The sequence below is a fragment of the Cryptomeria japonica genome, chromosome 10, assembly GCF_030272615.1.
Source record: "Cryptomeria japonica chromosome 10, Sugi_1.0, whole genome shotgun sequence".
Classification (NCBI taxonomy): domain Eukaryota; kingdom Viridiplantae; phylum Streptophyta; class Pinopsida; order Cupressales; family Cupressaceae; genus Cryptomeria; species Cryptomeria japonica.
Genome location: NC_081414.1, coordinates 560,500,909 through 560,514,615, shown reverse-complemented (window position 1 = coordinate 560,514,615; position 13,707 = coordinate 560,500,909). Strand labels below are relative to the sequence as shown.

The 13,707-nt window shown below is 37.5% G+C and overlaps 1 protein-coding gene across 1 annotated transcript in view; it reads right to left on the bottom strand.

Moving 5' to 3' along the window:
- Positions 1-8,221: 8,221 nt before the first annotated feature.
- Positions 8,222-13,707, bottom strand: part of LOC131060736 (aspartyl protease APCB1) — a 48,839-nt gene continuing 43,353 nt past the window's right edge. The window contains exons 2-9 of the mRNA XM_057994095.2: positions 10,697-10,814; positions 10,099-10,328; positions 9,745-9,981; positions 9,499-9,652; positions 9,316-9,401; positions 9,066-9,183; positions 8,869-8,941; positions 8,222-8,556 (exon numbers count right to left, since the gene is read on the bottom strand). Of these exons, the coding sequence (XP_057850078.1) occupies positions 8,444-8,556; positions 8,869-8,941; positions 9,066-9,183; positions 9,316-9,401; positions 9,499-9,652; positions 9,745-9,981; positions 10,099-10,328; positions 10,697-10,814 (1,129 nt within the window). The 3' untranslated portion in view covers positions 8,222-8,443. The remainder of the gene's footprint in view (positions 8,557-8,868; positions 8,942-9,065; positions 9,184-9,315; positions 9,402-9,498; positions 9,653-9,744; positions 9,982-10,098; positions 10,329-10,696; positions 10,815-13,707) is intronic.

Below are 13,707 nucleotides of genomic sequence, written 5' to 3'. Positions count from 1 at the left end.
GTAACCTCAATTCAATTTCTTTGAGGGTTGGCAATCCACCTAGTACCATATTTTCAACAAGAGAGAGAGACGTCTCTCCATATTCAATCTCATGTTTACTAATAGACGATGGAGAAGTTACCAATTCTATTAAGCAAGCAAAAAAATGGCTATTGAAATATAGCTGCAAATAAAGCTTTGATAGTTGATATAAATATTATGGATCCCTAAAGAAAAACTTGACTAGTATTATTTGAATTCTTTGGATATTATTTAGTCAAGGTTAGGGTAGGCATTAACCATTCCCTTTGTTGTCTCCCTTATTGTAAGGAATCACTTTGGTGGAAAAGATTCTTCCAATATGGTTCCAAGAGATCTCCTTGATGCATATAACCATATGAATCCTTGTGAGCAATAGCCTATTGAAAGATAAAACATGTGATGTTTCCATGAGGGGATTTTGGCATATGGGCATCCTCACCATTTTTTACAAGAATATCCTTTTTTTCTTTTGATGTTGATTGCTTACAGAAACGCATTGCCTTTTTTCCTGGTCATCTCTTCTATTTTTGCCATCTCAGGGACATACCTTTCAACTCTGAGTTATTAGCTATTCCATTTGTTTGCACAAAATAATTTCATGAACAAAATTATCACAATTCATGTAAAATAGCTCCCAAAAACAAATATAACAAGTCTATAAGTCTTTGCAATACTATTTATAAGATATCTCTAAGGTCTTAATGAACAAAATCAAACCGCTTCTTCCCAAGTTTATCAGCCCTTCTCAAAAAGGCTGTCCCAGGTCGTCAAATCTTGGATGCGGCCATTGCTACTCACGAAATTATTCATTCCATAAACTAGAGAAGATCCCCAGGTATGGCCTTTAAACTGGACATCTCAAAACCCTGTGATAAAGTCAACTAGTGTTTCTTGTTTTAAACTCTCTCAAAATGTGGCTTTAATCCAAAAATTGTTGATATGATCCGGGAGTGTGTGTCTACGGTTCAGTTCTTTGTCTTGGTGAATGGGGTTCCTAGGGGTTACTTCAAAGCTGAAAAAGGTATCAGACAAGGAGACCCCCTGTCCCCCTATCTTTTTATTATGATTGCGGAGGTTTTGGGCAGAAATTTCTCGAATATGGTGGTCAATGGGAGAATACAAGGAATCAAAGTTGCTTCTACTATCCCCCCTTCTGTGATCCAGCAATTTGTGAATGACACCTTCCTATTTGGTAAATCCTCTGTGATAGAAACTAAACACTGGAAGAACCTGCTTTCTGAATATGCCTCTGCTTCAGGTCAATGTATCAACTACAATAAAAGTAATCTTTACTTTTTCAACACCCCTATTGACTTGCAGACTAAAATTCTTAATATTCTTGGGTGTCATTCTGCCAATTTACCTGGGTCTCCCTCTTACTGTCAAAGAGGTGACTCCGGCATTCTGGAATACTATCATTGAAAGAATACAGAAGAAACTCGTGGGTTGGAAGGGTAAATTCCTTAGTAGTGTGGGGAAGCTCCAGCTTCTTGCTACTTCCCTCTAGGATATCCCTGTTTATTTCCTTTCCCTATTCAAAATTTTGGGCTCTATAGGGGAAAAGTTTGAGAAGATTCAAAGAACCTTCCTCTAGACTGGTATGGAAGAAAAGAAACGCCTCTCACTGGTTAATTGGGATATTGTTTGCTTGCCTAAGACTATGGGTGATCTAGGTATCAGAAAGATAAATATCTTAAACAAGGCCTTAATTGCCAAAGTGGGCTGGAACTTGGCTAAAGGGGAGGCAAATTGGTGTAACATTATTAGGGCTAAGTACTTGGAAAGGGAACAATTTTGTTTCAACTTGGGTTCAATTGGCTTACCTTCTGGGTCTAAATTATGGAACATACTCAAGCTTAGACCTATTATCAGAGAGGGACTGAAATGGTGGATTGGAAATGGAAGAAAGATCAGATTTTGGGAGGATATGTGGCTAGAAAATAAACCTTTGGCTGAAACCCACTTCTACCAATTAATGTACATCCTAAAGGACCAATTTGGTGATTATATTGCTGACTACATTGTGCTGAGAAGAGGAAAGTGGAAAAACATCTCTCTGATCTTCATTGATTGGCCTAACCTCTTGCCTAAAGCTCTGGAACTCCAGGCCCTCATGCACATGTGGCAGATACCTCTGTCTTTCCATGAGGATAAATTCATCTGGAAGGGGACTCAGTTTGGGGATTTCTCGGTCAGGTCTGCTTACAGAAAACTTTTGAGATTCAATGGGGATATGGAATGCTGGAAAAAGATTTGGAACCCGCAACTTATACCAAAGATTATTTTTTTCTAGTGGACTCTCATGCATGTAAAAGCGTTGACTCAGGATAACTTAAGGAGAAGAGGCTTCCAATTACCTAACAGGTGTATCCTCTGTAAATCTGAGGAAGAATCTATCAACCATCTTTTTATCCACTACCCCTTTGTTAGACACTTGTGGACCATTATCTTTGAAAAATGTGGCCTCCAATGGGTTTTCCATGGTGACATACACCAGTTTGTGAATGAATGGTCATCACCTTCTCACCACCCCCTGGTCATACAACTATGGAAGCAGATCCCTCCTCATATATGTTGGAGTGTTTGGAAAGAAAGAAATAACAGAATCTTCAGAGATGCTGAAAACTCCACAAACAATGTTTTTAATAGTTGCTTCAAGATGATCATGGACAATATCTCGGTGGCTAGATGGAAAACCCCCTCCAACCCCCCTAACCCAGCTGACTGGAGGATTGTTGAACATTGGAAACTCCCCCCAGAGTTTAAGTTGTTCAACAACACTAAAAAGATCAATAGAAAAATGACCAAATGGAAAGCCCCAAGTCCCTCATGGCACAAATTAAACTTTGATGGGGCAGCCCACAATAATTGGCAAGTCGGAAGTGGTGTTATAAGAGATCATTAGGGTGGTCTTATCGCCGCCTTCGTTGGAAGCTTGAGGAACCATACTGTCAACCAAACCGAGGGAATGGCCCTTTTATGGGGAATGAAGTTCGTCATTGCTATAGGTATCAGACAACTTGAAATTGAAGGTGATTCAAAATAATTGTGGAGGCTATCAGTGGAAGATGTGCGGCGGGTTGGAAAGTGGAAGCGATGTTGAGGGATGTCGGAATACTCTTAGCTAACCTTGATAGTTTCACTATCCGCCATATTTACACAGAAGGGAATGCAACTATAGAAGGGAAGGCTTAGGGAGAGAGAGATTAAGTGCTAAAAATGTTTTCTCCCCCTCTGCTTTACCTCTTAATCTTTTGTAATCTAATGAGGATTATAAATTATCAAATTTTGAATTTGAAGTCGGAGCCCGCCAATTGCAGGGTGGATATGCCACGTGGCAGCATATGGCCTAGTCATCATTCCCAAAATAAATCAAGGGGGTTGGATAATGATTTTATCGAGAAAGGCAGTATTTTTTTAATCATCCGAATGATTGACATTGGCGATGACGAAGGCAACAACCTGTCTCGTCTAAGCAACATCGGGCGGATTGATGATTCACACGAGTGGAATAGATCTCGAGCTTGGGAGATTTGTTTAAACACAACTTGCAACAATCACGACGATTATTGCACTGCCTTATTTCGGAATTTGTTGGGTCTATTTCTGGACTCTTCCTTAGCTCTTGAGCGGCTCTGTATTTCCATTTCCCTGCATCCCATTACTACCATTAAGCTGGAAGAAGTGGATATGGGGGGGTGACAAACTGAGACTTGAACTGGATAAAACGGATGATTTCAAAGCCAGGCCAACGGTTTGGTTTGTGTGCATGGAAGGAGGGAAAGATAAGTTCATGGAGAGTATGAAAGGCAATGACGAGAGACTGTCTAAAGAGTTTGTGGCTTCCTGGGCGAATAGAAGGGTCACTATGGGTGGCATTTCGTTTGAAGTGAATGAGGAGATTATAGCTCAGGCGACGAACCTTTCCATGGAGGACCGAAAATGGAAAAAGCAAAGCCGTATCTCAGACACCACTAGTCTGAATCAATTCTTTCGCGATGGTGAGAACCCTGTGAAGCAAGCTGGTGGGTTCAATCATGAGGAGCTTCCACCGTCGTGGGACGAGATGTGCTACATCATTATGAAATATTTTACCCTCGAAGGGCGGTATGGAGTTTTCTATTACTACCACCTCCCTTTTCTCAATCATCTTAGGAATAGGGATCTTATTTCTATTCCGTTTTTTCTACTGCATTCTATGGTTGCTAATGTGAAAGATGTTGCTGAAGCAAAGAAGAAAATCAAGGATTATACTATTCTCCATCAAAGCCTTATCCTTCGCCTATACAATTTCCACCTAGCACTTTGCCCTCCCTACACGATTACTGTCCAAAATGTGCTTGAAAGCCAGTCCCCGCCCATGGCCACTGCTAATCCTGAAAAAAACCCTACTCTTTTGCTCGAACCTAGCTCCTCCAACAAGAAATGCAAAAAACTTGCCTACCACTCGAAGGACTCAAAACCCTTTGAGCCCAAAAAGGTGAAAATTTAGCAAATTGACTCTGATGTGGAGATCATTGATGAAGCTAACACTCCCCGTTGCTCTATGAGACGCATCCAAACCCCCTGAAAAAGATAAACCCTTAAAGGACCCCACCTCATCCCATGACACGGGTGATTCTGAGAATGCGGGTGACGATACCAACCCCTCTGGCAAAGTGGCCCCGTCCCACTCCACCCAGGTCTCTGAAAGCCTTAACAAATCTGTGAACCCGGCTGTTGACCCCAAGTCCTGTGCCAATTCTTCGTCCCCACCCTTAGGATCGAGAAAATGGTTATTGGGGAGGAAGCTAGCAGTATCAAGGAAGAAGCGAACGGCAAGCTACTAGAATTGGAAAAGAAAGTGGACGCCCTGAATGAGAAAATGCAAGAAATTGTCAGCAGAGCGGATTTCATTGAAAAAAGGCTTCATGAGGTCACCAAGTTCACGCTGAAAGTCATGCACAATTATGCGACCACCCTTTGTCTTTTGCAGAAGAACACTCAAAAAGGAAAACGAAAAGAGGAAGAGGACTACAAAGACCTCTTTACATTTCTCACCAAAGAATGGGCTAGGAGACTCCTACCCAAGATCAATCATGGCAAAAAGAAATAAAGATGTTTGCTACTTGGTGGTTTTTTGAGTTTTTGGATGGCCTCGATGGGCTTAGCGTTTTTAGTTATGATTATAATCTTTGTTGGTTAATCTCGGACTTGGTTATCTTTAACCCTGTGTGGCATATATTACTATTTACTAAAGACTCTGTTAAACTCTGTTAATACGGTTAGTATGTTTAAGGTTTTTGATAGAGGAAAGTTTTTGGAGGCTATGACTTTGCTGTTTTTCTGCTAACAGTTGTTCTTCTACTGTTAATGTGACTGTATTTGGGTCAGCCCCCTAGTTTTAGCTGCTTTTAATATCAAAAACAAGCCAGAGCTTCAGCAGAAGGTATAGAATGCATAATAAGAATCATTACCATCATTAACATATATCACCTAAAATTCCAACAAGATGGTGTATCATGTTTAAATTTTATTGACTTGTGTGCCTATAATCACACATTACTTAAAGCATGCTATAGAGAACCCTAAAATTTGGTCATAGAATAGTTTAAGTGCATAATAAACCTGTATCATCATCAATAATAAGATCCCCATTTCTAAATCATCTATGATGATTGAAAAAAACTTCTTCACAGTCCTTGGAATAGTTGAATTTTATATTACATCTAGAATATAGGTTAGTAATAATTAACGTTAGTTGAGAAATAAAAGTTAAGCTCACAAATTATTAAGTTCGGAGTTTTTTCCCAAAGGCAATTGAATAGAGTGGTTGATGCAAAGGAAAAATTAAACAACTTTATAAGCCAATACATATGAACAATGTAAAAACCCCAATCAAATAAATATATTATATAGTATTTTATATCTGCAACAATGGCCTGATAATGGTGTAATAAAATATGTTTTTCTCTATCAATTTCAATTTGGTATCAAAGCCTTAATGACACCAGGCCTGTATAAAACCAATGGAGATGAAAAGTTTGCTGGCAAATAAGGATGTAGTGGCATTGAAAATTGTTGTATGCTGAGAAGTTTGTGATCTTGGAATTTGAAACTTATACCCTGGTATAAAAAACCTATATGGTGTGCTGGAATTTATTGAGAAATGAACAATATTTCTAGTGCTAGGCATGAAAAATGGAATAAATGTTGCTGGGAGATGAAATCTTTTTAAAGGCATTGAACTTGCTGATAGGCATTTATTCTTATTGCTTAGCATTGAAATATATGTTTAAATCTACCTGGTGTGATAAAAGGTGTGGAAGTCTTTTTTTTCGCTTAAGGTGTTGAAATAGTTGGTGATTGTTCTATTTATGCTCACAATGGCTTTTGCCACTTCAATTATTGAGTTTTCTACACTTTCTACAGAGGCATTAACATCGGCTGGTAAAAAATGTGAAAACAGTTAATTAGTTGCTGGTATAAGGCATTGGAACAGGTGACACATCATAATGGAGTTTTCAGAATTTGTCATGTCTAATAAGTTAAACTATGTCCAGCCAGAGCATATATGCTTCAGAAAGGCATTCACATTTGAGGATTGGTGTGAAAAAAAGAGAAGAATGTAGTTTCAATGGTGCAAGCATCCCATGAGTGCACAACAGAAGCTTGGAAGCGCTTCAATGGAGATAAAGCGCTTCAATGGAGATAGAGACATAGGCACAGACTCTGTAAGATCCTAAAAAATGCAATAGTGAAGGTGCATCACTTTTATCATGATGTTTTATATTTCTTGATGATTTAGGGATTGTTTGTTTTACTCCACCTCTCAAAGTCACAGTAAAACTGAGACAAAATTTGTTATTCGGAATGTTCAAAGAGATTGTTGGCTGCATTGGTAAAAGCATTTACTTGGAACTTATAGATATAAGATGCAAGCTCCTTAGATCATCTTTTATGCACCATAAAAAATACATGTCCATCCATTTGGGAGGTATAAGGTTTATAGTTTTGCCATTCTAAAAAATTATTGTAATTAGAGATATAAAGTGATTAGCATATGGATGTCTTATCAGTCGAAACTGACACCTGTTATTTTTGGCATTTAACAATGGCAACATAGTGCTTGTACTTTTGAGGTCATCCTCGCCACACTTGCAGAGCCTCCAAGACTCAACATGATTGCACTATCGGAGTGTCTATTGCAACACTGAGTGGATAAAATGTAACAGAGGCCACAGAGGAGTCTGGAAGACAAAGAAGGTTGGAGGATTTCCACATCTTGAGCTAGCTTCTTGCTCTGAGACGGTAGATTGTTTGTGAAGCACCATCACATTTGTGTCCCTTCATGGAGTAAGGGAGGGCTTGGCAGCTTCATTTGTTGTATCTATAAATATTTGAGTATGTCTCAATCCAAAGACTTGGTGATTTATATTTATGGATAGTTGAGTATGTCAGATTTCATAGACCTGGAGGTGTATACCTGTGGATAGTTGGGCATGTCTTGATCCATAAAAGAAATGTTGTTCTGGATAAACGAGTATACCTTGATTCACAAGAGGAGTGGTGTACTTGTGAATGGTCAAGTATATCTCAATTCACAAGCATTGTTAGACAGTCAGGACATCAGCTAATATGACCAGTTTGGTGTGTTCTGAGTGAGTGAGGGGACTTGGTAGGGGCACTTAACAAATTTCCAGATGAGCTGCTGAGTTCAGTCCATGTAGTGTTCTGTCCTTTGTTCAGATTGATGTAATTAGGGGGTTAAGGGGGGAGGTTGGATTCTATATAACATCTAGAATAGAGGTTAGTATGAAACAATTGTAAGATTAATTGAGTAAAGTTGGTAAAAATTAATGTTAGTTTCGCAATCAAAGCTAAATGTTAGCAAATAATTAAGTTCGGGGTTATTTCCTCTCGGCAGTTGAATAGAGTGATTGCTGCACAGAAAAAATCAAATGGCTTTATAAGCCAATACATGTGAACAATGTAATAATCCAAATGAAATAAAAATATTATATAGCATTTTATGTCTGCATTGTGCAACAGTAATCTGATAATGGTGTAATAATCTATGTTTTTCTCTTTCAATTTCAATTAGAATGAGTACTGGAATGTAAGTTCTGTTCAATTCCTACAAGCAATGTAAAATTTAATACGTTCAAACTCTAAACAACAAAAGCCATAATTTTCAAATTTCACCCAAACAAAGGAACAGTTTGTAACTTGAATTCATATGACAAAATTCTGCTTATAAATGTAATATATGCAATAAATAATAAATCGTTGACTGCATGTATTTGAAACTTATATACATGTAAGATCATTATAGCTAAACCAACCTCAATACAAAAGATATCCAACAAAATTACCTTGTGTAAGTGCACTGATGCTCAAAATTTACATAGTTAAAAAGTATAAAGTGGTGCCAGTTGCAATATTAAAAAAAGGGGAAAGCCTTAATCTTAGGTGGCTTGTGACAATCAGAGCGAGCCCATCCAACCTTACTATAGCCATTGTCATAGACGACCATGTACCCCTGCAAAGATATGTCTGCAAAGCAAATATTGCAAATTCAGAAACTTGAGATAAAGCGTAACTGTTCTGCCACCCTATGTGTTGAAAAATAAGGTAGTTTCAAATGTTGTACAAGTATCCAGAGAAACAAACATTACAGACTGCAAGTATCTACCCTCATGTTTACCAGCATCTCTTGTATGTGCGGTCAAAACAAGTACTACAACAGAAAGCATGCAAGTTCCAAGCATCCTAAATGAGCGTCTCACCACACAAGAAGGGATGCAAAAGAGATGAAACAAAAACATATATTCCCAAAACATATGCTAAGATTCCTAATTAATTTACCTCCAATTATGTTGTATTCCCCATTATTCACTCGACTTCCATCGAGTATCCCCAAACAGACATTACCCTGTGACTGTTAAAAGAACAGTAAGTTAAGTACTAAAGTTTGAACATATACCTTCCTATAGTAGGCTCGTACATGTATAAACACAAAAAAATAGTATCGATGATATTTATTGAGGTTTCTGCATGCTTACACTAATGACCAAATAACCTTCTGGGAGAATGTCAAATTTCTTAGACTTGATAAGCCAAGGGCTGCTTCCAAAATCCAAAGTTAATGGCTTGAAATAATGTCTCACGTCTGCTACAGACCTGTTGTGTTACAATATTAAATCAGCATGCATAAATTTTGTACAGAAAATAACAAAATAAGATGAAGATTACAGGAACTTCAATAGTTACGTATGTGAAAAAAAAAATTCACTGTCCATCCAATTTACATACTTGATAGGATGAGGACCTTGCCAACAAACTGGCAAAGTTGGATCAGATAAATCTTGTGTTAACCTTCCAAAAAGGCTCTCTTTAATCTGTTTGATCAAGTAGTGAAATTCAAAATAAGGCCAGGGCAGATCACGTTATTGATGGTATATTGTTATACAGTTATACTTGACTGATGGTACTCACCATTGAAACAAATGCAACATAAGCTTGATGAGTGAAGTATGTAAAAGAGCTGCCACTATCAAATACAACTCCTCCTAGGTTGCTTTCAGTGCCAGTATAAGCAAGCAGCCTATTTCCAAGTTTCATATTTGGATAGCCCACGTGATATAGTTTCCTGACGAACACAAATAAATATTTCATTGGAAAAGAAATTTGCATATTTAATTTAAAATACTATGACAGATTTGCAAGTATAATTCAACTTACATTGAAGGCTTGCCCTGCATTTGCACCCAAGTTATTCCCCATGGTACAAGGTCGTTGCCAAAAAACATGTAACCTCCACCTCTTTCATCTCCAGCAATACAATGACCAATCACATTCTTAACAAGTCCATTCCTAGCCAGCTGTGATGGCAGACTGATCTGAGCACTGCTAAGCCCCAAAACTCCATCTGTTTTTGCAGGTGAAGTTGCCAGAGAACCCTGCTGATCATATGCACACCTGTTTCAAAATTATAGACAATATATTTAGTGTCAGCAAATACTGTCTATAAGACCTTCAAAAGACATCATCATTTCATTATACAGTTTGATAATGTCTGACAAATGCTTGTCCTACCCAAAAGCCAAACTTGTTCGAACGATGGAGCCATTAGTAAGTAAGACTGTAGCACTGTCTTTTACAAGGACTCCCATGGAAGAGCTATGATCAGCATACTCTATTTCATAATCACACTGCTGAGCAGGGCTTTTGCACTCATAGTTGTGAGTTGCTTGCACACCCATACAAATTGGAGCTGTGCAAGATATAAGTTTGCCTCCCTTGGGATCGTACAAAGGGTGTGGTCCCTGTATAGAAGGCTCCACTTAGATACCCTGCATAAGTATTTGCCCACATATCTAGAAAAGATGCCAATTCTTTACTACAACTTTCAAAATTAGATTACTACAACTAGGAACCAACTTATCTCCTAAATACTTGCTTTCATGGAATTTGCTTACTAATGACTTGCCTGTGAATATTAAAATTTAAAATTTATACATGCCTTAACATGGTTATTCAAATTTAGCTCAAAAAGATGGAAAATAGAAAATGCAAGATACTCCTTAACACCAACATCCCTATTCTCACATATTTATTGCTCAAAACATACCACAAAATCTTGAGATATTGAACATCTACAATCAAACATCAATCCATAAACTCAAGGATTTACCTTGGCACAACTTCTGCAGGGAGCAGCACACTGAAGCCATGTCAAATCGCTACCAGTATCCACATCAAGGTGATAGGGCTTTGGTGGATTTCCAATAAGCATAGAAACGTAGTAAAGCCTGTTATAAAAAAAAAATCAACCCAATAAAGCTCTACAAGTGTTACCATATATAAAACGAAAACGCTACTCATTACTGACATGCAATGACCAAGTTGATTGTCTAAGCTGCATCATCTCTAAATTATTGTCTCTCTAATATTTGATAATAGAATGGAATTTTTGAAGAATTTTTGTAGTTAAAACATTCAAAAGTATTTAACAAAAGAGTTAGTTCTAACTTTAATTTTTAACAATAATTACACATTTTGATAGGATCCCAAGAAATTTCCAGGAAGCAACACTCTAAATCGATAGAATCTAGATGTGTTATATGTGGAATCAAATATTTAAGAATAATCAGAAACAATAAATAACATTCATGGAATAATGCATATGAAGTTATTAGACCTGTAACAGCAAACTATATAATTTGAACATTCTCGACATGGTATACTCTCAAATAGATGTATGGCTACATATCTTCTTCTCTCTAGGTCTTGCTTATGCTTATTATCCATCTAGAAGTATATACACAATCACGCAATGCCACAAAAGAAAAAGAATAATTAGGGAAGATGAAACAGTTGCTCTTCCATGGGCAAGTCTTCCCCTTCCATTGGTTCAGCTGAGCTCTGACGACTGTAGTGGTCATATGGAGGTCTCCATTCCTCTAAGGACAAGAACAGCAACAGTGTTGAGACTTGGTGATATCACATGTATAGAGTTGACTTTAGTGGCTTAGACCATAAATAGTTGAGGCCATGACCTGTCCAATGGTATATGTCATATAAAGTTTGATATGCATGCCGATGGCACCATACTCTATCTTCCTAGGATGCCCTACATCACTGGAACTATAAATGTGGCATCTAGTGAAGAAGGAATAGTGATCTTGGAGGTACTACAAACCACTAGAGGCAGTTTTGAATTGCCACGAACCATAGAAAACGAGTTTGTATTGCTGCAGGCCGCCATGAGAATGGGCTTGGTGGTATAATTGGGGAAAGGTTTCGAAATAACACTAAAAACAATTTTTAAAGGGGGCATAAGTTTGTAAGTATACAATAGATTGGCATAAATAGCGTCCTTGCAGCAACATCTAGAGGTGGAATGGGAAAATAAATGTTCAACCTAGAAAATAATGCTTTAAAACATGAGCAAACCACAACCGGATTGATCTTAACAATTCAAATTGGATTTTCCTTTATCTTGCATTCAAATTAGACTTTTCTAGGATTCACCAATTAAATTGCTTCTATAATATATAGAAACTTCGGCTGCAGACAATAATTTGTAATGCACCCATCTGGTACAGAAAAATGGAGATTTTATGAAATGAAATTAAAACTTGCAAAGCCCCAAAACAATAGAAATTACAGCCTAATAAACAATATGAAGTACCAAATTTTGGTTTTTCTAGGATTTGAGGAAAGAATATATTGCAGAATGAGATGAAATCCTGTATCTAATTTATTTTCTTCACATTGGTCTTGCTGCTGGTAGAGGAGCCTAGCTGTCTTCAGGGGCATGGAAGAATGGCTGGAGAGGAGAAACACAGGAGAAAGAGAAAAGTTGAGATATAATTGAAGAATTATGCCATAAGATCAAATATTTTAATAAAGGAAACCTGGATCCAAAATTTTCACAAAAAAAAGGACACAAAGGTCAATAGGTGATCTATAAGAATATTCTTATGTGCGATTCACGAAGATAAATATACATTTTGTGTCGTTCCCAAGCTCTATGATACTGAAACAACTAGGATCCAAATTAATATTATTACAGCTTTATGGCTGCTATCTAGATTACCATATCCATTATGCAATTGTGTACATGATCACATATATTGCCTACATTCATTGCATGGCATATTTCATATTCCTATGCTACTACCAGCATGTGAGTTCTTTACAAGACCAATAAAGCTTCATTATTTAACTTATCTGAGATTAAATTTAACTTCTATTTGCTGCTATAGAAACCACTCTTAAGTGCTTGAGCTAGTGAAGGAGTTCTTGGAATGAAAGGAAGCAAGATATAAGTCTCAAACATTGAAAGAAAAAAAAATGTGGATTTAGCCTGGTGAAGCTGATATGGAAACTTCAAAAGAGTGAAGCTATGCTTCCTTGTCTCCACGGTCATCTTGCAATTTCTTATAAGCCAATTGCTCAAATTGTTTCTTTGCATGCATTGCAACTTTTGTGAGAAACTTTACAATGCTCTCAATTGCTTCTTTAACCAAAATTATTGACTGTTACACTTAGCTATTCTCAGCTTGCACAGCTATCTTCTCCCTCCTGAACTCTGAATCAGAGCCCCAGTTCCCTCTTTAATTCAGCAACCAGCCATTGAAACCCCTTCTTTGATGTCAAGAAGATATATTTAAGGGAACGAGCAAAAGAGTCATACAGAGAATTCTTCTAAATGCCCTCCTTATCGACTCCTTCCTCCCTGAAGAGACAAAAGGCAAAATGCTTCAACTTTCTTTTGGACATTTTTTTGCTGTGTATGCCACATGGAATGGTTTCATATCCAGTCAAACACATCTTGGTAACCTTGTTCAATGATGATGGTTGCATGCTTGGCCAAGATTATCACTCGAATTTCATTCCTAATTGAATTACCACTTTGAACCTTTTTCTCAATCAGTGTGGCTCCATCAACAATAGGATGGAAGACCCAACTTATTATGTTCCTTTAGATTACCAATATTTGTCGTATCCCATTGGGTTACATGTAGTTTGTGTGTAACCTGCACTTATAATTGTATTGGATTTAAAGCCCTAATAGGCCAGCCGTCAGCCCCTATTGTAACTTCTTGATAGGTGTATAGAATCTATATATAGAAACAATACCTCCGACTTTATGAAAGCAATTCATTCAATTGTGTGATCATTTTAATTTTTATACAG